This window comes from Varanus komodoensis, unplaced genomic scaffold, assembly GCF_004798865.1.
Source record: "Varanus komodoensis strain SLA01 unplaced genomic scaffold, ASM479886v1 scaffold142, whole genome shotgun sequence".
NCBI lineage: Eukaryota > Metazoa > Chordata > Lepidosauria > Squamata > Varanidae > Varanus > Varanus komodoensis.
In genome coordinates this window covers 42,706-62,162 of record NW_025335415.1, presented here as the reverse complement: position 1 = coordinate 62,162, position 19,457 = coordinate 42,706, and the positions used below count along the sequence as shown (strand labels likewise).

The 19,457-nt window shown below is 38.5% G+C and overlaps 4 protein-coding genes and 1 pseudogene across 4 annotated transcripts; all 5 read left to right on the top strand.

The window, feature by feature from the left end:
• Nucleotides 1–1,229: 1,229 nt before the first annotated feature.
• Nucleotides 1,230–2,141, top strand: LOC123020141 (annotated as a pseudogene).
• Nucleotides 2,142–5,722: 3,581 nt separating this feature from the next.
• On the top strand, nt 5,723–6,670 carry LOC123020153 (olfactory receptor 14A16-like). The gene has a single exon (XM_044423580.1). It carries the CDS (start codon nt 5,723–5,725, stop codon nt 6,668–6,670), a length of 948 nt encoding a protein of 315 aa, XP_044279515.1.
• Nucleotides 6,671–11,857: 5,187 nt separating this feature from the next.
• On the top strand, nt 11,858–12,784 carry LOC123020143 (olfactory receptor 14A16-like). Its single transcript, XM_044423569.1, has one exon. The coding sequence runs from the start codon at nt 11,858–11,860 to the stop codon at nt 12,782–12,784; it is 927 nt and encodes a 308-aa protein (XP_044279504.1).
• Nucleotides 12,785–14,560: 1,776 nt separating this feature from the next.
• On the top strand, nt 14,561–15,517 carry LOC123020152 (olfactory receptor 14A16-like). The gene has a single exon (XM_044423579.1). The coding sequence runs from the start codon at nt 14,561–14,563 to the stop codon at nt 15,515–15,517; it is 957 nt and encodes a 318-aa protein (XP_044279514.1).
• A 2,069-nt stretch (nt 15,518–17,586) lies between these two features.
• Nucleotides 17,587–18,516, top strand: LOC123020151 (olfactory receptor 14A16-like). Its single transcript, XM_044423578.1, has one exon. It carries the CDS (start codon nt 17,587–17,589, stop codon nt 18,514–18,516), a length of 930 nt encoding a protein of 309 aa, XP_044279513.1.
• The last annotated feature ends 941 nt before the right edge of the window (nt 18,517–19,457 follow it).

The following is a 19,457-nucleotide window of genomic DNA, read 5'->3' as shown; positions in this document are numbered from 1 at the left end:
TGGACTATACTTTTTGCTGGGCCTGTAAGTGGCATGCAAATACATTACTACATTACTAGACTTTGAGTAAATATGTGTAGTGTTGGCCTTCATAGCAGGTTGGCTTTGTTTAAAATTAATCAATCAAATAATCAAAATATAAAAGCAGAGCAAAGCTATAATGCTGATGCTCTGATAATGCCAAGGGGTAAATGTACAGATTTGCTTTGTTCATAAAGGAAGGTTAAGAAAAAGAATCACTCCTCTTGCAATTTCAGTCCCTCTTTCCTGTTTTGCTGATACAACAGCAAAGGTACAACCCTATGGTCTCCTGGTGTTGTCTGGGAGAACATAAGAATATTGGGGTCAGAGCTCCAAGGTCCTCCAACCCAAGCATCAAGGTTGCAAGGGGGCAAATGGCCTATAGAGGGGAGAAGCCTGGGGCTGTTGAGTTGTGATGATTCTAACTGATACCTCAGCCTCCTTCTCTTCCCCTTGCTGGTCCTCAATCCAGATGGCTGAAAGAACCTAACTAGAAAAAAGTGCAGGTCACAAGGCACAAGAGGAGTTTATTTAAAGGCCTCCAAGCTAAGCCTATATTTGAGTGTGAGGGATTCATATTCTCTGTCTCTGATTGAGGACATCCATATATATTGTACATTGTACATACATTGTGGACATCCATATATATTGTATATTGTATATACATATATATTGTATATTGTATATGAAATCATAAAATTTAATGTTTACTAACATTCAATATGTGTAAGCTGGAAATCTCTCCCTGAATGCAACCACCAAGCAGGAGTTTTTGAACAATGCTACTTTAGACCTCAAGATATTGTGTTCTGGCAAGTTGTGGCTCTCCATATATTTTGACCTGCAAATTGCAACATCATTGGTCATGCAGTCTCATGGGAGCAGTAGGCCTAAGCATACCACTTGAACATAACATTTATCTAACCCTATATAATATTAAACATTCTTCCATGAAGCATGATTGCTGCTGAACATCAATAAGAAACAACTCAACCACAAACTGTAAATAACCAGGATGATTTACTATAGAGGATGTGATGTAGTTGCGTGGAATACTGTGTGATCAATTTTGATTTTTAACTTCTAATCCTATCTTCATATAATGTTTGCCATTTGTTATCCAGGGCTTCCCAAAATGAATGCGATTCTTGATGTTTTTAACAGCTGTCCTTGTTTTGTCTCTAGGAATGCTATCATAAGTGGATAAAATGGCTAACCAAACATCAATCTCTGAGTTTCTTCTCTTGGAGTTCTCAGAGGTTCGAGAACTGCAGGTCATACACTTCATCTTCTTCCTGGCATTGTACTTCGCAACACTAGCAGGGAATCTTCTCATCATTGCTGCCATAGCTTTTGACCACCACCTCCATATGTATTTCTTTCTGATGAACTTGGCCATGCAGGACATAGGTTCGATTTCAGCCATCATCCCCAAGTCCATGGTCAATTCTCTCATGAATATCAGACACATTTCCTATTTTGGCTGTGTGGCACAAGTCTTCGCTCTCATTTTCTTTGCAGGATCTGGTATTGCCCTCCTTACAGTGATGGCATATGATCGATATGTTGCCATTTGCAATCCACTACATTATGAAATTCTAATGAACAGGACAGCCTGCACTCAGTTGGTTGCTAGTGTGTGGATTGCTGGTCTTCTCAATGCAGTGCTGCACACTGGTGGAACTTTTGGAACCCCTTTCTGTTCCAATGTTGTAGGCCAGTTCTTTTGCAAAATCCCATAGTTACTGAAGCTTGCCTGCTCTGATTTATATCTAATTGAAACTGGGTCTATTGCTTTTAGTATTTTAGTTGGATTTAGCTGCTTTATCTTCATCATTTTTACTTATGTACAGATCTTCAGAGCTGTTCTGAAAATCCCCTCTGTTCAGGGAAGGAAAAAGGCCTTTTCAACTTGCCTACCTCACCTCATTGTCTTCAGCATATTTTTATTAATGGTATGCTTCGCTTATTTTATTAATGGTATGCTTGCAGCATCACAAACTGATTTAATAATTGCTGTAGTCTATTCCATTGTTCCACCCATCATGAATCCAGTAATCTACAGCATGAGGAGCAAGGAGATCAAGGTTGCCCTGTCAAGGCTTCTAGTACTGAAATGAGTTTCCATGAATATGTTCTCTGTGTCAAGAAGTTGGTATTATGCCTGATTGTTTTTCTATCATTAACAAAAGCAAAAAGAAGATATTATTGTAAATTTAGTAAAATCATATATGACCCCTTCAGGCAGTCATCTTTCATGTGACTATTAAAAGTTTTATTTAGTATTGAGGTTTGTGTTGCAGTGAGAACTCAACAAATAAGCCTGCTTATCTACTGAAATCAACGCATTTTAGAAGTGTAACCCTAAGCAGAACTTTCCTGGATTCAAAACTGCATATTTAGTTCTGTAGATATTTCCTTCAGTACACAGCAGGTTAAAAAAAGCAAAACACTGACAATAATTTATAAATAAGTATATATGTATGTGAATGAATACATGAATAAATTACAAAACAGAGCAAAGATTCAAGAAGTCAGAAAGAAGAATGGAATGAAAGAAGAAAGAAGAGAACAAGGCATGCCCATTCTGGGTGCAGAAGTCCCACTGTGCGAATGGACTTCTGAGTCTGCAAAGACCTTTTTATTTTCCTATTATTTTAATGCCTAATTGGTTTTAATCTGGGTTTTATCATATTGAGATGTTGGATGTTGTGCTTTGCTCTCATTACTTGCTTTATTTCATTGTATTTGATGTTTTTGTTGTAAGTCATCCCAAGATGTTGTTACAGTGTGCATGGGTTCCTGAAGGCCTAAGACCCAGAAGAAAATGAAGAATGAAAAAGCATGATGGGATTGACCAGACTGAGAAAACTGAGAGGCCAGGAGTGGTTGGAGAATGGAACATAAAAGATAAGAAAAGCCCATGCTGTACCATCTGGAGAGAGAATGGAACGTGACGAGAGTGCGTGCGTTCAAGATAAAGACCTTCCTCATGTCGGAGCAATACAACAGTGAAACCAGCTTCCTGGAGAGGTGGTGGGCTCTCCCACACTAGAGGCATTCAAAAACAGCCTGGAAAGCCATTTGAGTGGGATGGCGTAACTTGGTGTTCTGCCACAGAGGGGGTTGGGCTCGATGGCCTTCATGGCCCCTTCCAACTCTAGTATTCCATGATTCTAAAAGGGTTGGCTTGCCAGGGAAGCAGTCGGTGCTTGCACAATGGTCACAGGGGGGCTGCCAGTCTTCTCTTTCATCAGTTGCATCCATACAAGTGGCAGTTGCACTCACCATGGAAGAGTCCAGATATGGGGCTGGTTTCCTAGTGAGTACCTCACAAAAGAACTCAGACTATGGGCTACTGCAAAGCAGACAGGAGTTCAGGAAGCTGAGCCCAGGGAATCTGTTGGATTCCCATCCCCAAACAGATTCTTCATATAGCCCTAGTTCAACTACATCCAACCCATCATCAGGCACTGGTTCAGAACATGCACAGCCTGGTTTAGCATCATTCTCCCCTGCAAAACATGAAAATGTTTCTGTAGTAATTGGTCGTATGAAGTCTCTATGCTAAAAAAAATAATAATCATCTCTTAACAACAGAGAGACAGAAGAATTTAGTGTTGTGTTATTTCCATGTTCTCTCACATACTTTCAAAGGCCTGAATTAGAAAACCAACTTTTTCTCAGTAGCACTCTTCTGCAATGTGGTGTTGAACTCTTGGGACAATGTCTCAGGAGCACAACTAAGCTGCAGCTCATAGTGGAAACTTTGCACATCCAGTGAGGAAAGATGTTCACTGGCAATAAGAGAACTTGTATAAAATATAACTTACGGCTTTGGCTGCACAGACATATGATCATCAAAGGGCAATACAAAACAGCATATATCAGAATCTAAATGAAAACTGCATGAAGAAAAAATGGCAAGTTATTAATATATATCTTATATTGAATGTTTAACTTTCCTATTTCTTAAATATTCATCATATGGTTTTCTATTTACTCTCTGTCTTCCATTTATTTTTCCAGTGAAAAGCAGTTCTATTCTCTGCATTGATTATATGAATATAAGTATTGCTCTTTAGGTATTTGCATTTGGGAAGATAAAGTAAATAGCACTGCAATCTGACAGCAACATATGATAAATCAGCTCTTGACCAGATGTTATTCTATACAGTGAGAGAAGGATTGTTCAATTAAACAGGCTGCATATATTATTGTCTTGAATCAAAGACTACTTGCATTAATTTAAAAAAACTGTTTGAGGTTTTTGCCCTTGTTTCAAGGGATTTTCCTCCTAATTTTTATCTTAACAAATTGTATATTTGCATCACACAATATTTTGTGTTTTTTTCCTCTGGGCAGAAGAGGAATTTTTTTTCCTTTATTTTTCCTCTATTTTTCCTTTATTTTTATTTTTTTTACTTTATTTACTTTTTTTAAAACAATGTTGTTACTGTGTGCCATGAAGTTGTCTCCAACATATGGCAACCCTATGAATGAACATCCTCCAGAATGCCCTGCCTTTAACAGACATATTCAGAACTTGTAAATTCAAGGATATGGCTTCTTTGATGGAGTGACTCCATCTCACATTTGGTCTTCCCTTTTATCTTCTGCCTTAGACTTCCCTTAGCATGATTGTCTTCTCCAGTGAGTTTTGCTTCTCATGGTGTGCCCAAAACATGACAGCTTCAGTTTCGTCATTTTTGCTTCTAAGGAAAGCTCTAACTTGATCTGATTTTTTATTCTCCCAATTTTTTAATGTTTAATAGGTTTTAATGTGGGTTTTATTATATTGGAATTATTGGATGCTGAGCTCCATTTTATTTTACATTGCTTTTCTTGTAAAACCATCCCAAAACACTAGCAGTTGGATGGTATATAAAAGCTTTAAACAAACAAACTAATTTTAACCAATAACACAACACAATGTAATTGTAATCCGAACCCATGAAACAATGTAAAGTTAATGTTAAGTTCTTTATTCCCAGTTGGGTATGAGATGTACAATCAAATGTTTTATGTACTATGGACGTACTATGGACGTGCCTCTGAACATGGATCAAGGTACCACAATGGCCATCTCTGCTGCCCTGTGCCTCACAACTTGCAATTCATCCAGGCAGCCCTTTAGTGAAGGAGAAGCAGGGCACCATTTGGCAAGGACATTAGCCTTCAACCCTGACCACCTCAGAGAGGCAGGTAGCACAATTCTTTCTGTGTCACCTTGAGGGATGCAGGTTGGGGATCTGCATTCAGAGTTCCAGCCATGAGATCTGGTGACAATGTCGGGAGGCCATAGAATTGTACCCTAACTAACCTTATTAAAGTGAAATGTGAGGCAAGGCAGGGCCTACTACATGGATGGAACATTTAAGCGCATCCAGGGAGTTAAAAGTTGCAACCCCAGACTGAATATCAGTGCTACAAAAAATAAGCAACAGAAGTAAATCTCTTGAATTAAGTTGTGCTAAGATGAAATTAGTACATAGATGAACAGATGAAACAGTGAGATAATTTAGTGTTGACCTCGTGATGTAGTGCTGTAGGATTTTGTATGGTAAAGTTGAATCTGCAAGTTTTTATTGAATATGTATTTATTTTTCTTCAAACCTCCCTGACCTGTATTCAACTTGGCAGTATTTTAATAGCTCTCCTTGTTTTTCTTTAGGAATGCTGCAATACATGAGTAAAAGATATGGATAATCAAACATATGTGTCTGAGTTTCTTCTTATGGAATTCTCAAAACTTCAAGAATTGCAGTTCCTGCACTTCATCTTATTCCTGGTATTATATTTAGTGACAGTAACAGGGAATCTTCTCATCATCTCTGCTGTAGCTTTTGACCACCGTCTGCACACCCCCATGTACTTTTTTCTGATGAACTTGGCCCTGCAAGACCTTGGCACTGTTTCAGCCATTACACCCAAAGCCATGTCCAATTTGCTCATGAATGCAAGACACATTTCTTATTCCGGGTGTGTGGCTCAGGTTTTCTTCTTTGTATTCTTTGTAGGATCTGATTTCTTTCTTCTCACAATCATGGCATATGATCGGTATGTTGCTATCTGTAATCCATTGCAATATGAAATGGTAATCAACAGACAAGCCTGCACACAAATGATTACTGGTGTTTGGATCACTGGTCTTTTCTATGGTGCTTTGCACACTGGAGGCACTTTTGCAGTACCTTTTTGCTCCAATATTATCAATCAGTTGTACTGTGAAATTCCACAGTTACTAAAGCTCACATGCTCTGAATCATACCAAGCTGAATTTGCCATTCTTGCATTCTGTGCCATTATAGAATTAGGCTGTTTTGTCTTCATCGTTGTAACATATGTCTTGATCTTCATTACAGTGCTGAGAATTCCCTCTGTCCAGGGAAGGCAAAAGGCCTTCTCCACTTGCATCCCTCACCTCACAGTGTTTTCTCTATTTATATTCACTGGTTGGTTTGCCTACCTGAGACCACCCTCTGACAATCCATCTGAGCTGGATTTGGCATTAACTGTTGTATATACCTTTGTTCCACCCATGCTGAATCCAGTTATTTATAGCATGAGAAACAAAGAAATCAAAGGTGCCCTTGCTAAAATATTCATTTCATTGTGGTCTTCTATGGAAACCTATTTTCTTTTTTAATTGTGCTTCGGGATTAAACTTTATTACTTGGATTTATGTTGGAGAAAAATAATACATCCTTGAGTTACTGATGAGATAGAAAACTGTTTTTATTGTTCCAGAAAATGGTGATCTCAATGCCAGGTGTTTAAAAGTCTGAAGTTGCTACTTCATTTATCTTTCTAACTGGATCACACAGAATTGCTTCCCACAGTCTACAATAAATATTTGATGGTGGGAAGGGAAGAAATTGCAGCCACTGTTCAGATAGAGAGGGGCATTTAGTGTCTGTGTCCACACTGTAGAATATTTTGATTCATGAAGAAGAGGTGGCTCCATTCCACACTATTTTCAGTTCCTGAAGTCTTTTTATTATTTTGGCAAGCTTTCATTTATGAGTCAGAGAAAGCATGTAGGTATTTTTTAAACCTGCTGATCCTATCTCTTTTATTGATTATTACATATTGTTCTTTTTAGCAGTTCTGAATGATTAATACAGAGTTTTTCCACCCAAAAGGCAGAACATAAAGTTGTAATAATACTTAAAGACATTTGCTCCAAAATTTATACTCTTCATAGTACTATGTGGAAAATTAAATCTGCTTAATCATTCCCACTTAAGTTGATGAAAAGTGACACTGATTTTGGAAAAAAAAATCAAAGAAATGGGGAAGTTTGGTGGAATTATCGTGGGTGGAATAAGGGGATCTTGTGATTATCTCAGTTACAAGATGCTGAAGACTGTTGAGAATATCCAGTATTTTTGGTGGTTTAGAATCTTATTTCTTGCCTTAATTCTATTGCAGGAAATCATGTAGTAACTCCTCCATAGGTTTTTCCCTGACCAGAAATACAGGTAGCCAGGAAGGCTGCAGAGAAATTGTGAAATGTGTAATAGAAATCTTCAACTACCTCTCAACAATATGTTAAGTTTAAAATCACAACCTAAAGGAATGAGATAGGAAACAAGGAAGCCTAGTTCAGGAGAGAATAAATTGAAGGACTTGCTTTGGCTAACCAAGGCAATGTCATTACGGTCTCTTTTAGAAGTCAGAGGAATAGTTCTCTCCTGCACCAGATGATTTTATAGAATGTGAGTTGATGCATCACACAAAGTCACATTGCCTTCTATTCCTACCATGTTATTTTTGTAATGCTGAGTTTCCATGAGTATGCATCTTCTAAAGGGAAAGCAAACTATATCAAAATATATTTCACTGTCTGGTTCTTACTGATGATACTAGCAAAAGTTGATTCAGATTCCATTGATGTGAGGCAAGTTTGTGTATGGAGTGAGATCAGAAGGTCTCCAGCCTTCAGAATATATTTCTTTACTCTAATTCTTGTATTATGAGACAAATTAAAGGCAATGAGGCACTTTCTGTAGATTTACCCCATTCATTCCTTCTAAATGCAGACTGAAATATAATTTGAGCCAGACACTCATACTTTACCAAACTTCCAATGTGATTTACAAAACAAACAAATGAACAAAAATGTTTTTGAGAAACTCACAAAAAACCCCCCTGTGCACACTTTTCAAATGTACATAAATATACTTTAATCAATGGAAACATGTTTAAAATACATTCATTAGAAAGGAGAGCACAAAGTGCCTATATTAGGCCATTCTATAGGATCAAATATTACAAAATGCCATAGGTCTCCAGCAGAAAACTTCCCAGAGAAACCAAGCCCAGATAAAAAGTACACCCCTTGGAAATTCTCACCACTGAGCAAGGTATATGCAGTGCATACTTTATAATGTGATTGATGTAATGTATACAAAGTATGAATAAATATTCAACACAAAATGGAGGAGATGTATCACATAAACTGAAACTGAAACTACAATTACTTTGGTTTCTTGAAAATACTTTTGCGAAGAGACACAACTAAAATATTCCAAATGTAAACTTTGCAGGTAGATAGTGAAAATTTAGAAAGAAAATAAGATCCTTCCTAAATGATGGCTGTCATTTGGGACACCCAATATGAAACTCACCTTTAATTTGTGCAAGACGTGTACTTGCCTTTAAACACATCCAGAATGTAATAGATATAATGAGATAATTGCATCAGCATTTTTCTGTGCTCTACAATCAAATATAAAGGGAAGTGGAAATTTTTCTAAATTTCTGTATGTGTTACAATGCTTTATGCAGTTCCCAGCTCCAATACTGGAAGTGAGTTCAACTAGGAGGAAATGTTTAAAGCAACAAAACATAGTGAAGTAAGGTACTAAGGTTGGGTAAATTGAAGAACTCCTTTACATACCACCTTTCATGGAAAGAGTCTACTCATGGAAAGAGTCTATTCTACTTCCATGTTTACTGGGAACAAACATCCGAAGCATATACTTAAATCTGTTTCCATGTGTTTGAGAGAGTCTTTCAAGAGTAACAGATGAAATGTAGAATTTAAAATGGTACTAAAGGATCCTCTTTTTTCTACAATCTTGGGCTATTTTCCACCAGATTACAAGTCATATCAATCAAGTGACGTGTCTCAGAAGCTAGCACATTTGTCAGATTGATGGGACCACACCACAGGTCTTTGCTTATTCTTGTAATCATAACTCCACATTGCTCTAAGCATTATATAAAAATGTTATTCCAACATCTTATTTGGATGCTGCAGCACAGATAAAACCTCTGCATCTTAAATAATGTAAACAGTTTTAAATCTTTAATTATTTACTGCTATTCAAAGTATCTTTATGCTTTTTCAGAAGTACCAGTTGCTAATAGAGACTTTTACAGAAATTCAGCAAATAAATTCTGTTCCTTCACTTGAACATTTGGGACGCCGTCAGTCTATATCACTTAAAAGCATAGACAGATGGACATTTTGCTCAGCTACTCTACTGTATTTTTTCTTGAAAAGCCACAATCTACTAAATGGCTGATGTAGCCCATAGAAAAGAGAGTAGGGATGGCTCCCTGCAGAGATGACTCTGTGTTGTAGACCTATGCTGCTCAGTTGCTTTGGACTCTAGAGGCCATGCCTCAAGGAACACAAAAGCCCTCATCCTTTAGCTGCATCTTCATACTGAGAATACTTCATACTAAGCTTTCACCACCTGTGTAAAAGGGAGGGCAAGAACACTTCTATAAGTTTTCCTCTCGAGTTCTGCAGGAACATCATCATCTAAAAGACATGAATCAGAATTTAAAGGACATCTGCATGAAGAACAAGGGCAAGTTATTAATATAAGTTTAGCCTGAATGATCTGCCGCTCCACCCTTTCTTTCCTCACATCATCATCATAAGCTTCTCCATGTTTTTTCTTACATTTAGTACCAGTTTAAACTCGTTGTGCTTAAGTAGTCTATATGGGTATTGGTTGTAGGATATTTTTGTTTTGCAAGGAGGATTAAAATAAACAGTACTGTAATAGCAAAGAAACATTTAGGAATTAAACTTTTCATCAAAGTGCTTCAGTTTACTGTGACATGGAGGCTTCATTTAATGAAGCAGAATAGGGGGAAATAAATACATAAATGTCACCTGTTAAAATTGATTTGAATTCTTTAATACAAATACCTGCTCTTCTCTAATAAAACCAAATTGAATTTATTGATTTATTATTTAATTCCATTTCTATGCTGCCCCATAACTCAAAGGTTCTCTAGGTGGCTTGCAGTCATTCATTATGATCCTACACAGCTCAATTTTGCTCAACCTCCCATTTTAAAAATTACTCAATATATTTTCTACTTCACATTGCAATATTTTAAAGTACATGTGTATTTTAAGCATTTCTCAAAATATAGGCATTCTTTTCTCTCTTAAATAAAACGTGTTTTTGAGTTCTTCCACCTAATGTATGCATTTTTGTCTACATTGTCCATCCTGTATGTATTTTTCATACATTTTCAAAACCGAATATGCATTTATATTCTGTGTTCCTGTCCTCCATTTAGAAAATGCAAAACTTGGTCTTTTTGGATTGAAAACCAAGCCAATTAATTGCTTGCCAATCTTTAATAAATGTATATTTGGGCTTCATTTATATCTATCATCTAGCTAGAGTTTCCATGACAAAAGTGTTCATGTTTTTCTGACAACTTAGAGGTATATGTTGAACTCATTAAAATGCAAGTGGATGAAGAGATCTGAAGCTAAGATCATATATCACATACATCTATCTTTTGGTTTGATATCATCATTACACATTATCATATGCCTCAGTGTGCGTGTGTGTGTGTGTTTGTGAATGTTTCCAAATTCACACTCTTACCAGTTTTTAAAAAGTGTTGTTATACAGGTATGCTTTGAGAACATGCATGTGTTAATGCATGTGCATTATTTTTAAAGTGTGATAACAACTTTGAAATCTTCAATTCAGTGTTGTTTATTTTTTCTCTATCTTAGGTATCCAAAGTCAAGGTAGGGTTGGGAGGAAGAGCATGGTGGGAAGACAGATATGCTATCTTTTGGAATAATGCAAAGGTTAATTTTATTGTGCTAAAAATAAACAGAACAACCATAGATCTGGATTTGAACAACACAACAACCCAAACGCTAAGGTAAGTCAGAGCTGAGTGAGGGTTCCTATTGGACCATGTGCTGTTCTGCTCTAGCCATGCGAGCAAACCACAGTCTTTAATCATGAACAATAAACAAAAAGAACCCATTATGTCTTGTTGGGTTTGAAACAGGATGGGGGTTGCTAATGAATGGTTATTGTGCTTGTGTTGTATGAACCTAGTTAGTGTGTGGAAAGATGGAGAGGATATAATTGGAAGGATTTAATACATTTTCTCTTGTTTTACAACTTACATTCATTTGGTTTCCTTGCGATTGGTGGCTGGCAAAATAATGCTTGCAGCCATCACTATCCTTGTTGTACTCGAATCTCTTGCTTTGCATGAAGGGATTTTTGAAGATGAAAACTCAACTCTTACTGTTGAATACACTGTCAGAGAATATTATTGTAAAGTCCTTTAAATTTAGTAGTGCATGGATAAAATAATATTCTGTGATGCATTGTTAGTATTGCACATAAATCAAACATGGCACACCAGTAAATATGAAATCAAAGGACAAATGGACAGAACACAATGGAAGTCTGTCATGTTTGGTATGATAAATGTGAATCTCCTAAGTCCTATCCTTTAACCATGTCCAAAGTGAATTCAGTAGAAAGCATTATAAGAGCTCTCCTTGGTTTTCATCTAGGCACAACGTGATGAATAAATAAGAATGGATAACCAGACAGCCGTCTCTGACTTTCTCCTCTTGGAAATCTCAAAGGATCGAAAACTGCAGATCATATACTTCATCTTCTTCCTGGCATTGTTCTTGGCAACACTAACAGGGAATCTTCTCATCATTGCTGCCATAGCTTTTGACCACCACCTTCATACCCCAATGTACTTCTTCCTGATGAACCTGGCCATGCAGGACATAGGTTCGATTTCAGTTATTATCCCCAAGTCCATGGTCAATTCCCTCATGCATATCAGAGAGATTTCTTATACTGGATGTGTGACTCAAGTTCTCTTGTTCGTCTTCTTTGTAGGGTCCGATATTGCTCTCCTAACAGTCATGGCACATGATCGATATGTTGCCATTTGCAATCCATTGCAATATGAAATGATCATGAACCAGGAAACTTGCATTCAGATGGTTGCTAGTGCATGGATTGCTTGCCTTCTCAATGCCGTGTTACACACAGGTGGAACATTTGCAAGCCCTTTCTGCTCTAGTCTTGTCAACCAGATGTTTTGTGAAATTCCACAGTTATTGAAGCTTGCCTGCTCTGACTTACACTATATTGAACAAGGATTTATTCTGTTTAGTATTGTAATTGCATCTGGATGCTTTATCTTCACCACTGTCACTTATGCACAGATTCTCACTGCTGTTCTCAAAATCCCTTCTGTTCAGGGAAGGAAAAAGGCTTTCTCTACCTGCTTACCCCATCTTATTGTTTTCTCTATATTTTTATTAACAGCATGCTTTGCTTATCTGAGGCCTACACCTGACCAACCTTCAAATCTGGATTTGGTGTTTACTCTGCTATATTCAATTCTGCCTCCCATGCTGAATCCTGTAATCTACAGCATGAGAAACAGGGACATCAAGGTAGCCCTGTCAAGGCTTTTATCTCTGGGGCAATCTTCCTAGAATACTTTCTCAATTCGTTTGCTTTACATATGGAATCTATGGATCCTAATCATGCTCAATCATGTACAACTTCATGATAAATGTTAGATGCTGAAATTGGGGATATGGTGGAGGCACGCTTGAGCCCCTTTGTGCTATATCAGACACTCACAAGATTGGCTTCTCAGCCTCAGTCTTTCCTCTTTTTGAGAAGTTCCCCTGGAATACTGAAGAGGCTGTCACTGGTGATAGTGCAGGCAAGATTGCAAATAGCAGCGGGGGGGGGGGGGGGGTTCTAATTTTTGTTTTGTTCTGTTTCCTGCTCTTGACTTGTGCCTCACTTAAGCACTGGATATTACCCATGGTGAAATCTACCATCTCACTGTAGATGGTATGACAGCCCCTCATGGGTGAAACAAACTCAAGAACAGAGTACAAGTTGTCTGTGTGGCTTATTTAACAAAACTAAGCAGTAAAACAAACAAAAAGTCTTCATGAGTAGAGTGCACAGTTTCTGATGACATGACAACAGACCATAGTACCCATGCATGATGGGCTGTCATGTTTTCTGAACCAAGTTAATGGGTCACTAGGCCCATCACAGAAAGTACTCCAGAGAATAAGAAACAGTTGTTTCATCTGCAGAAAAACCACAATGGGCCTGACATTCAATAGAGATAACAATGGGTAGTCCCCTCGCCTTCTTCCTCAATCCTGCAGCAGGTATTCATGGAGACCTGTCAGTTAAAGCTACCGTCTTTCCACTTCCTGTCACAACTGCAGGTCCCTTTTCACTTGCAACACTTTTCATCTCTTTACAATGTATTGATTTGTTTATTTATTACTTTTATTTCATTGTGACAGAGTGAATCACTAGCCACTGTCTTTCATCTTTTAATATAGCACACAGGAAAAAGACAATGACAATGACATGACAAATACACCAATTTGCATCCTCTGTGGGCTAAGCTCCAGAGCTGGCAGTTACTATGCCTTGACAGCAGACAGAATGGGAAGTGAGGTTTCCCATTATGGACTCTTCGAAGTATGCCCCTCTGCACTTGTGAAAGTCCATCTGACTTTTAAATTAATAAAATACCTATGCAGAGTTCTTGTGCTTAATTTTTTTAAAGGGTGGCCAAGTGATGCTTAGGCACTTTGGAGGACCTCTCACTACCTTGGAAATTGCAACATGGAAGTTGTGGCAAGGAGGACACAAAACTGATCTCCTGGGGAAGAACAGAGGGGCAAAGAAAACCTGTGGTTATATATTTATCTATTATTAGTTCAGATGACATTTATATTTTGCAGAGGGACATGAAGAAAATGAATTTCATTAGTTATCTCAGAGGTTTAAAGTTGCTAATTTTGAATGGCAGCAACATATATAAATGTGTGTGTGCAAGACAGAGAGTAAATATGATGAATCCTAAGTACGTAATTTGACAGGGGAATGGAAATTGTAATCGGTATAAATAAATACATAGTTGAAACCCAAACCATTACATGTCCATTACCTAAGCCTCAGAAAAGCTTGAGAGCATTGCCTATATAAACCGTCACCTTCATGCAGACAACTGACATAAGATGTAATAGACTGCTGAGAATAGAATACCCGGAGGACATGTGGAAATGAGACATGGATAAATTTTCCACAGCTCATTTAACTCAACCACCACCATTAGAGAAAGAATGTTTTTCTGGGGATATCTTCCCATCCCTCAACCAGTGACCTGCATGGCAAAGAGGTAGCTGAGACTGCCTTCTTTTCTCAGACTCCAAACGAATCAGACCATGATGGCAAACCAATCAAGGGTGAGCGAATTCTTGCTGAATGGAGTCCCTGAAACTCCAGAGGTGAAGATGCTTCACATCATGCTTTTTCTCATCCTGTACTTGGTGGCCCTCACTGAGAACTTTCTCATCACTGCAGTGATCATTTATAGTCATCAACTCCATACGCCCATGTACTACTTCCTGGCCAACCTCTCATTCCAAGACTTCGGCTCCATATCTGTCACAGTCCCCAAGTCTGTAGTCAACTCCTTGATGGACTCCCAAGCCATTTCTTACTCTGGATGTGTCTGTCAAGTTTTCTTCCTTGTCTTCTTCATGCTATCTCACTTCTTCCTCCTCGGTGTTATGGCATATGATCGCTATGTTGCTATCTGCAATCCTCTTCACTATAAGACTGTGATGAACAAGAGAACCTGCATCCAACTGGCAACCAGTGCATGGATATGTGGCCTTTTTTATGCATTACTGTATACTGGAAATGCATTTTCAGTGTGGTTCTGTTCCAATGTAGTGAACCAGTTCTTTTGTGAAATCCCACAACTCCTCAAGATCTCTTGCTCGGAGCCCTACTTTCCTGAAGTAGGAGTGATGACCTTTGGTGCATGTCTTTGCTTCACTTATCTTGCTCTCATTACTTTTTCTTATATTCTGATCTTTAGAGAAGTGATAAGAATTCCATCAACACAAGGGAGGCAGAAAGCCTTTTCAACATGCTTGCCACATCTTGTTGTCATCTCCTTGTTCATGGTGAGTGGTTGCTTTGCCTATTTCAAACCAAACTTCTCTTCTGCATCAGTATTAGATCTTTTGGTGTCTATACTGTATTGCATAGTTCCACCGGTGATGAATCCAGTGATTTATAGCATGAGGAGCAATGAACTCAAAATGGCATTTTGTAAGCTGTTAGTCAACATTTTGCCACAAAAACTTTCTCCTGTCAGTCAAGGTAGGAAATAGTTCCATTTCTCCATACATGTAACAGAAAAAGTTTTGTGTACACTGTAATTCAATTGTTTGTTTTTTCTATATTAGGATAAAGATGCTACATTTTTTCTGACCACAGTCCTTTGCTTTATTTGTTGCATGATGACATTTTTAAGAGTGCCCATGGAAATATGTGTAGATCATTGAATATATTCATCCTAATATAAAGATTTTGAAAGTATCTTGGGAAAAAATGAATGTTGTAGTTTTCATATCTATGTGCACATGTGTGTATACGCTTGTCTCGTATAAAATAGTGGTTTTGTATGCATTCAAAAAACTGCAAACTTCACTGCAATATCCCACTGAGTATGGAAATAGAACTCAGTTTCTCATTAAATAATATGTTGGGAATTGTAAAGTACATTTCAACCCACCAGCTCAGTGAAATATTTCCTTGATTCCTACAAATCACTTCAGCCTATTGTGAGTAAGGAAGAGGGACAACCCCTCACCCTCCACAGCACCCCCCCTTGCCCCATGCTGGCATGCAGCGAGACCCTGGTGCAGGTGCCCTTCTTCCTCTCTTCACTATGCCTGGCACTGCCCTGTCCCTCGTGATGAAAACAGTAGTTGCTTGTCCATCTACACAAAGTTTGCTTGCAGCAGGAGAGTTCCTTGTGGGGACAGAGAAGTGGAATCAGTACTGTGGCCCCATCCACCCTCCCACATCTCATTTTGGATTGGGAAGAGAGCCGTGAGGAGCCCTATGCTGGCAGTGAGGAGGATGACTGCCTTGAGAAGGATGACTGCCCATGCAGCAGGCTGGAGTGAGCCCTGGCTCTTGGTCTCCTAATGAGGCTTCAGCAGAGGCAGGCAGCCCAGTTAGAAGACTGGCACATGGAGAGGAGGCAAGCTCACTTTCAGAAGGCTCTTCCTGATGGGATGAGGCTCAGGAATACTAATAAGGAGATTTCCTAGAAGCAGTTCTGGATTGAGATTAACAGACTGCTCTGTGCATGCTCAGATATTGGTTGGTTGCTCTAGTGTGCTATTTGGGCATTGGTGGGGTGTGTCACAGGTGATGCCACAGATGGTGACCCAGGACCTCAGCAAGAGAAGTGAAGGTTTTAATTCCTCTTCCCAACTGGCCACACTCTGCTTCCTGCAGCCCACAAAAGGCTGGGTCACTTGGTTCTCATGGCATGGCATCACATTGTTCACCATCTTCCCGAGCAACCCTTGGTTTGTCAGACTGGCTTTTTGCAGAAACCTCTTTGGGCTGGCATGACACAATAGAAAAAAAATGTCTCTCACGATGAGCTGCCCTGTTGAAAAAAAAGTTATGTGGCACTGCTTTGTCTCCTCTCCTCTCCTCCTATTGCTTTAACTGTATTATTAATGTTGTGTTAGTCGCAAAGTCGTGTCCAACCCATCACGACCCCATAGACAACATTCTTCCAGGCCTATTATTAATATTGATGCATTATTAGTTTGGATGATAAGGGATTCTTTGGAGGAAAGAAAGTAAAGCTCATTTTATTATTCATTTCTTGATTGATTGGTTTGTTTTATATAACCTCACTGAATAGTCCCAAGGAAGACTCTGGTCAGTGTACATCCAACAAAGAAGCAGCATAGAAATTAAGCTTAAATTTAACAGGATTTATTCTCAACTAGTATACTGGATAAATAATCACTTAGCATTTATTAAATGAATCTAATTAGAGTTAATGTCAGTCACCCACAGTATGTCATATAGAATGATAACTTTTACTATTTTTTAAAATGGATGTGTAGGTTGCCATTGTTTTTCAAGTCCCTTACAAAAGGCTAAGAAACAGTTTGGATCATGGCCAGCAAATACCATCATCTCACAAAGACATTCAACTTCACCTTGTGAAGCTGTAACAGACTCCCGAGAGTTGAGCTCCCCAAGGACATGTAGAAATGAGGAATACTTAAATTTTCCACAGCTCATTGTTCGAAAGCAGAGAGAGAGAGTACTTTTCTGAGGGTATCTTCCTATCACTTAACAAGTAAACCGGATGAGAAAGAGGTAGCTGAGACTGCCTTCTTTTCTCAGACACAGAACAAGCATGATGGAAAACCGAACAAGAGTCAGTGAATTCTTGCTGAATATATTCCCAGATACTCCAGAACTGAAGATACTTCACATCATGGTTTTTCTCATACTGTATGTGGTGGCCTTCACAGAGAACTTTCTCATCATCACAGTCATCATCTATAGCCATCAGCTCCATAAGCCCATGTACTTCTTTCTGGCCAACCTCTCATTCCAAGACCTTGGCTCTATATCTGTCACAGTCCCCAAATCTGTGGCCAACTCCTTGATGGGCACCCAAGCCATCTCTTACTCTGGTTGCTCTTGCCAAGTTTTCTTCCTTGTCTTCTTCATGATATCCCACTTCTTCCTCCTTAGTGTCATGGCTTATGATCGCTACGTTGCCATCTGTAATCCACTGCATTATGAGAGTGTGATGAACAAGAGAACCTGCATCCAACTGGCAACCAGTGCATGGATTTGTGGCCTTTTTTATGCAACACTTTATACTGGAAATGCATTCTCAGTGTGGTTCTGTTCCAGTGTAGTCAACCAGTTCTTTTGTGAGATCCCACAACTCCTTAAGATCTCTTGCTCAGAGCCCTATTTTCCTGAAGTTGGAGTGATGGTACTTGGTGCTTGTTTAGGTTTCATTTTGTTTGTGCTAATTCCTTTTTCTTACATTCAGATCTTCAGAACAGTGATAAGAATCCCATCTACACAAGGGAGACAGAAAGCCTTTTCAACATGCTTGCCGCATCTTGTTGTCATCTCCTTGTTTGTGGTGAGTGGTTTCTTTGCCTATTTGAAACCTACCTCCACTTCTGCATCGGTATTAGACCTCTTGGTGTCTATACTGTACTGCATAGTTCCACCAGTGATGAACCCAGTAATTTATAGCATGAGGAACAAAGAGCTCAAAATGGCATTGTTTAAGCTGGTTGTCAACATTTTGTCTAAAATGTAGGAAACTGTTTCAATTGTCTAGATCTGTTGCTGTAAACTTTTGTATATACACCTTAATTCAGTTCTTTTTTATACCTTAGGGAAAAGATCACAAATTGTTTTGTAAGTACAGTCCTGTATGAATGGACATTACCTTTCTATAAATAACAATGCAGCAGTGCTTTTTACAGGCAACTTTCTTGCTAGAACTGGAGTAGAATCACAGGAATACAGTGGTGATGAACGTATGCAAGGTGCTCAAATGCATGAGGTTTGTAGGCTCACCCTTCCAAATTGTTGCAGGGTATTGAGCTTAAGTAACATATGGCAAGGCAAAATAAACCCATCCTGTTTTTCTTTATGCAATATCCGTATCTATGTATATATAGGGATATACATTTATTTATTTCCTTGCATGCTTTCAGACTAGATATAGCCTGACTTTCCTTCATGAATGGTTACAGGCAGGGTACAGTCCAAAATTTCAAGCAACTTAAAAATATAAACAATGTCAACAATTCAGCTATAAACCCATACAAAGTAAAATGTGAATAAGAAGCACAGAAAATTTCGGCAACTCACTATAAGAAAAAGCAGTATTTTAACTGTTCCGCCAAAAGCAAGCAGTGAATTGACCATGTGGCTCTTCCTGGGCTAGGCATTCCCAGTCTAGCTGTACCCATTTCTTGTGGTCACTTGTTGGTTTTCAAAGAATCAGAGAAAAAGGAGCACAATGGAACACAATGGCAGAAGGATTTTGCAGACTGTAGATGATTTTGTGTCATTTATTTGAATAACTGCATTGCAAAATCCAGGGATGAAGAGAAACTTAACTATGCTTTTCATTCATGCATTGGGCTGGGAAGTGTCAGGTTCATGCCTACATGTACATTCACTGTTTTTATTATTTACTGTATGATGGGTTCATGACAAGAGAAAAAGCAAGTATATACACACAGTCCT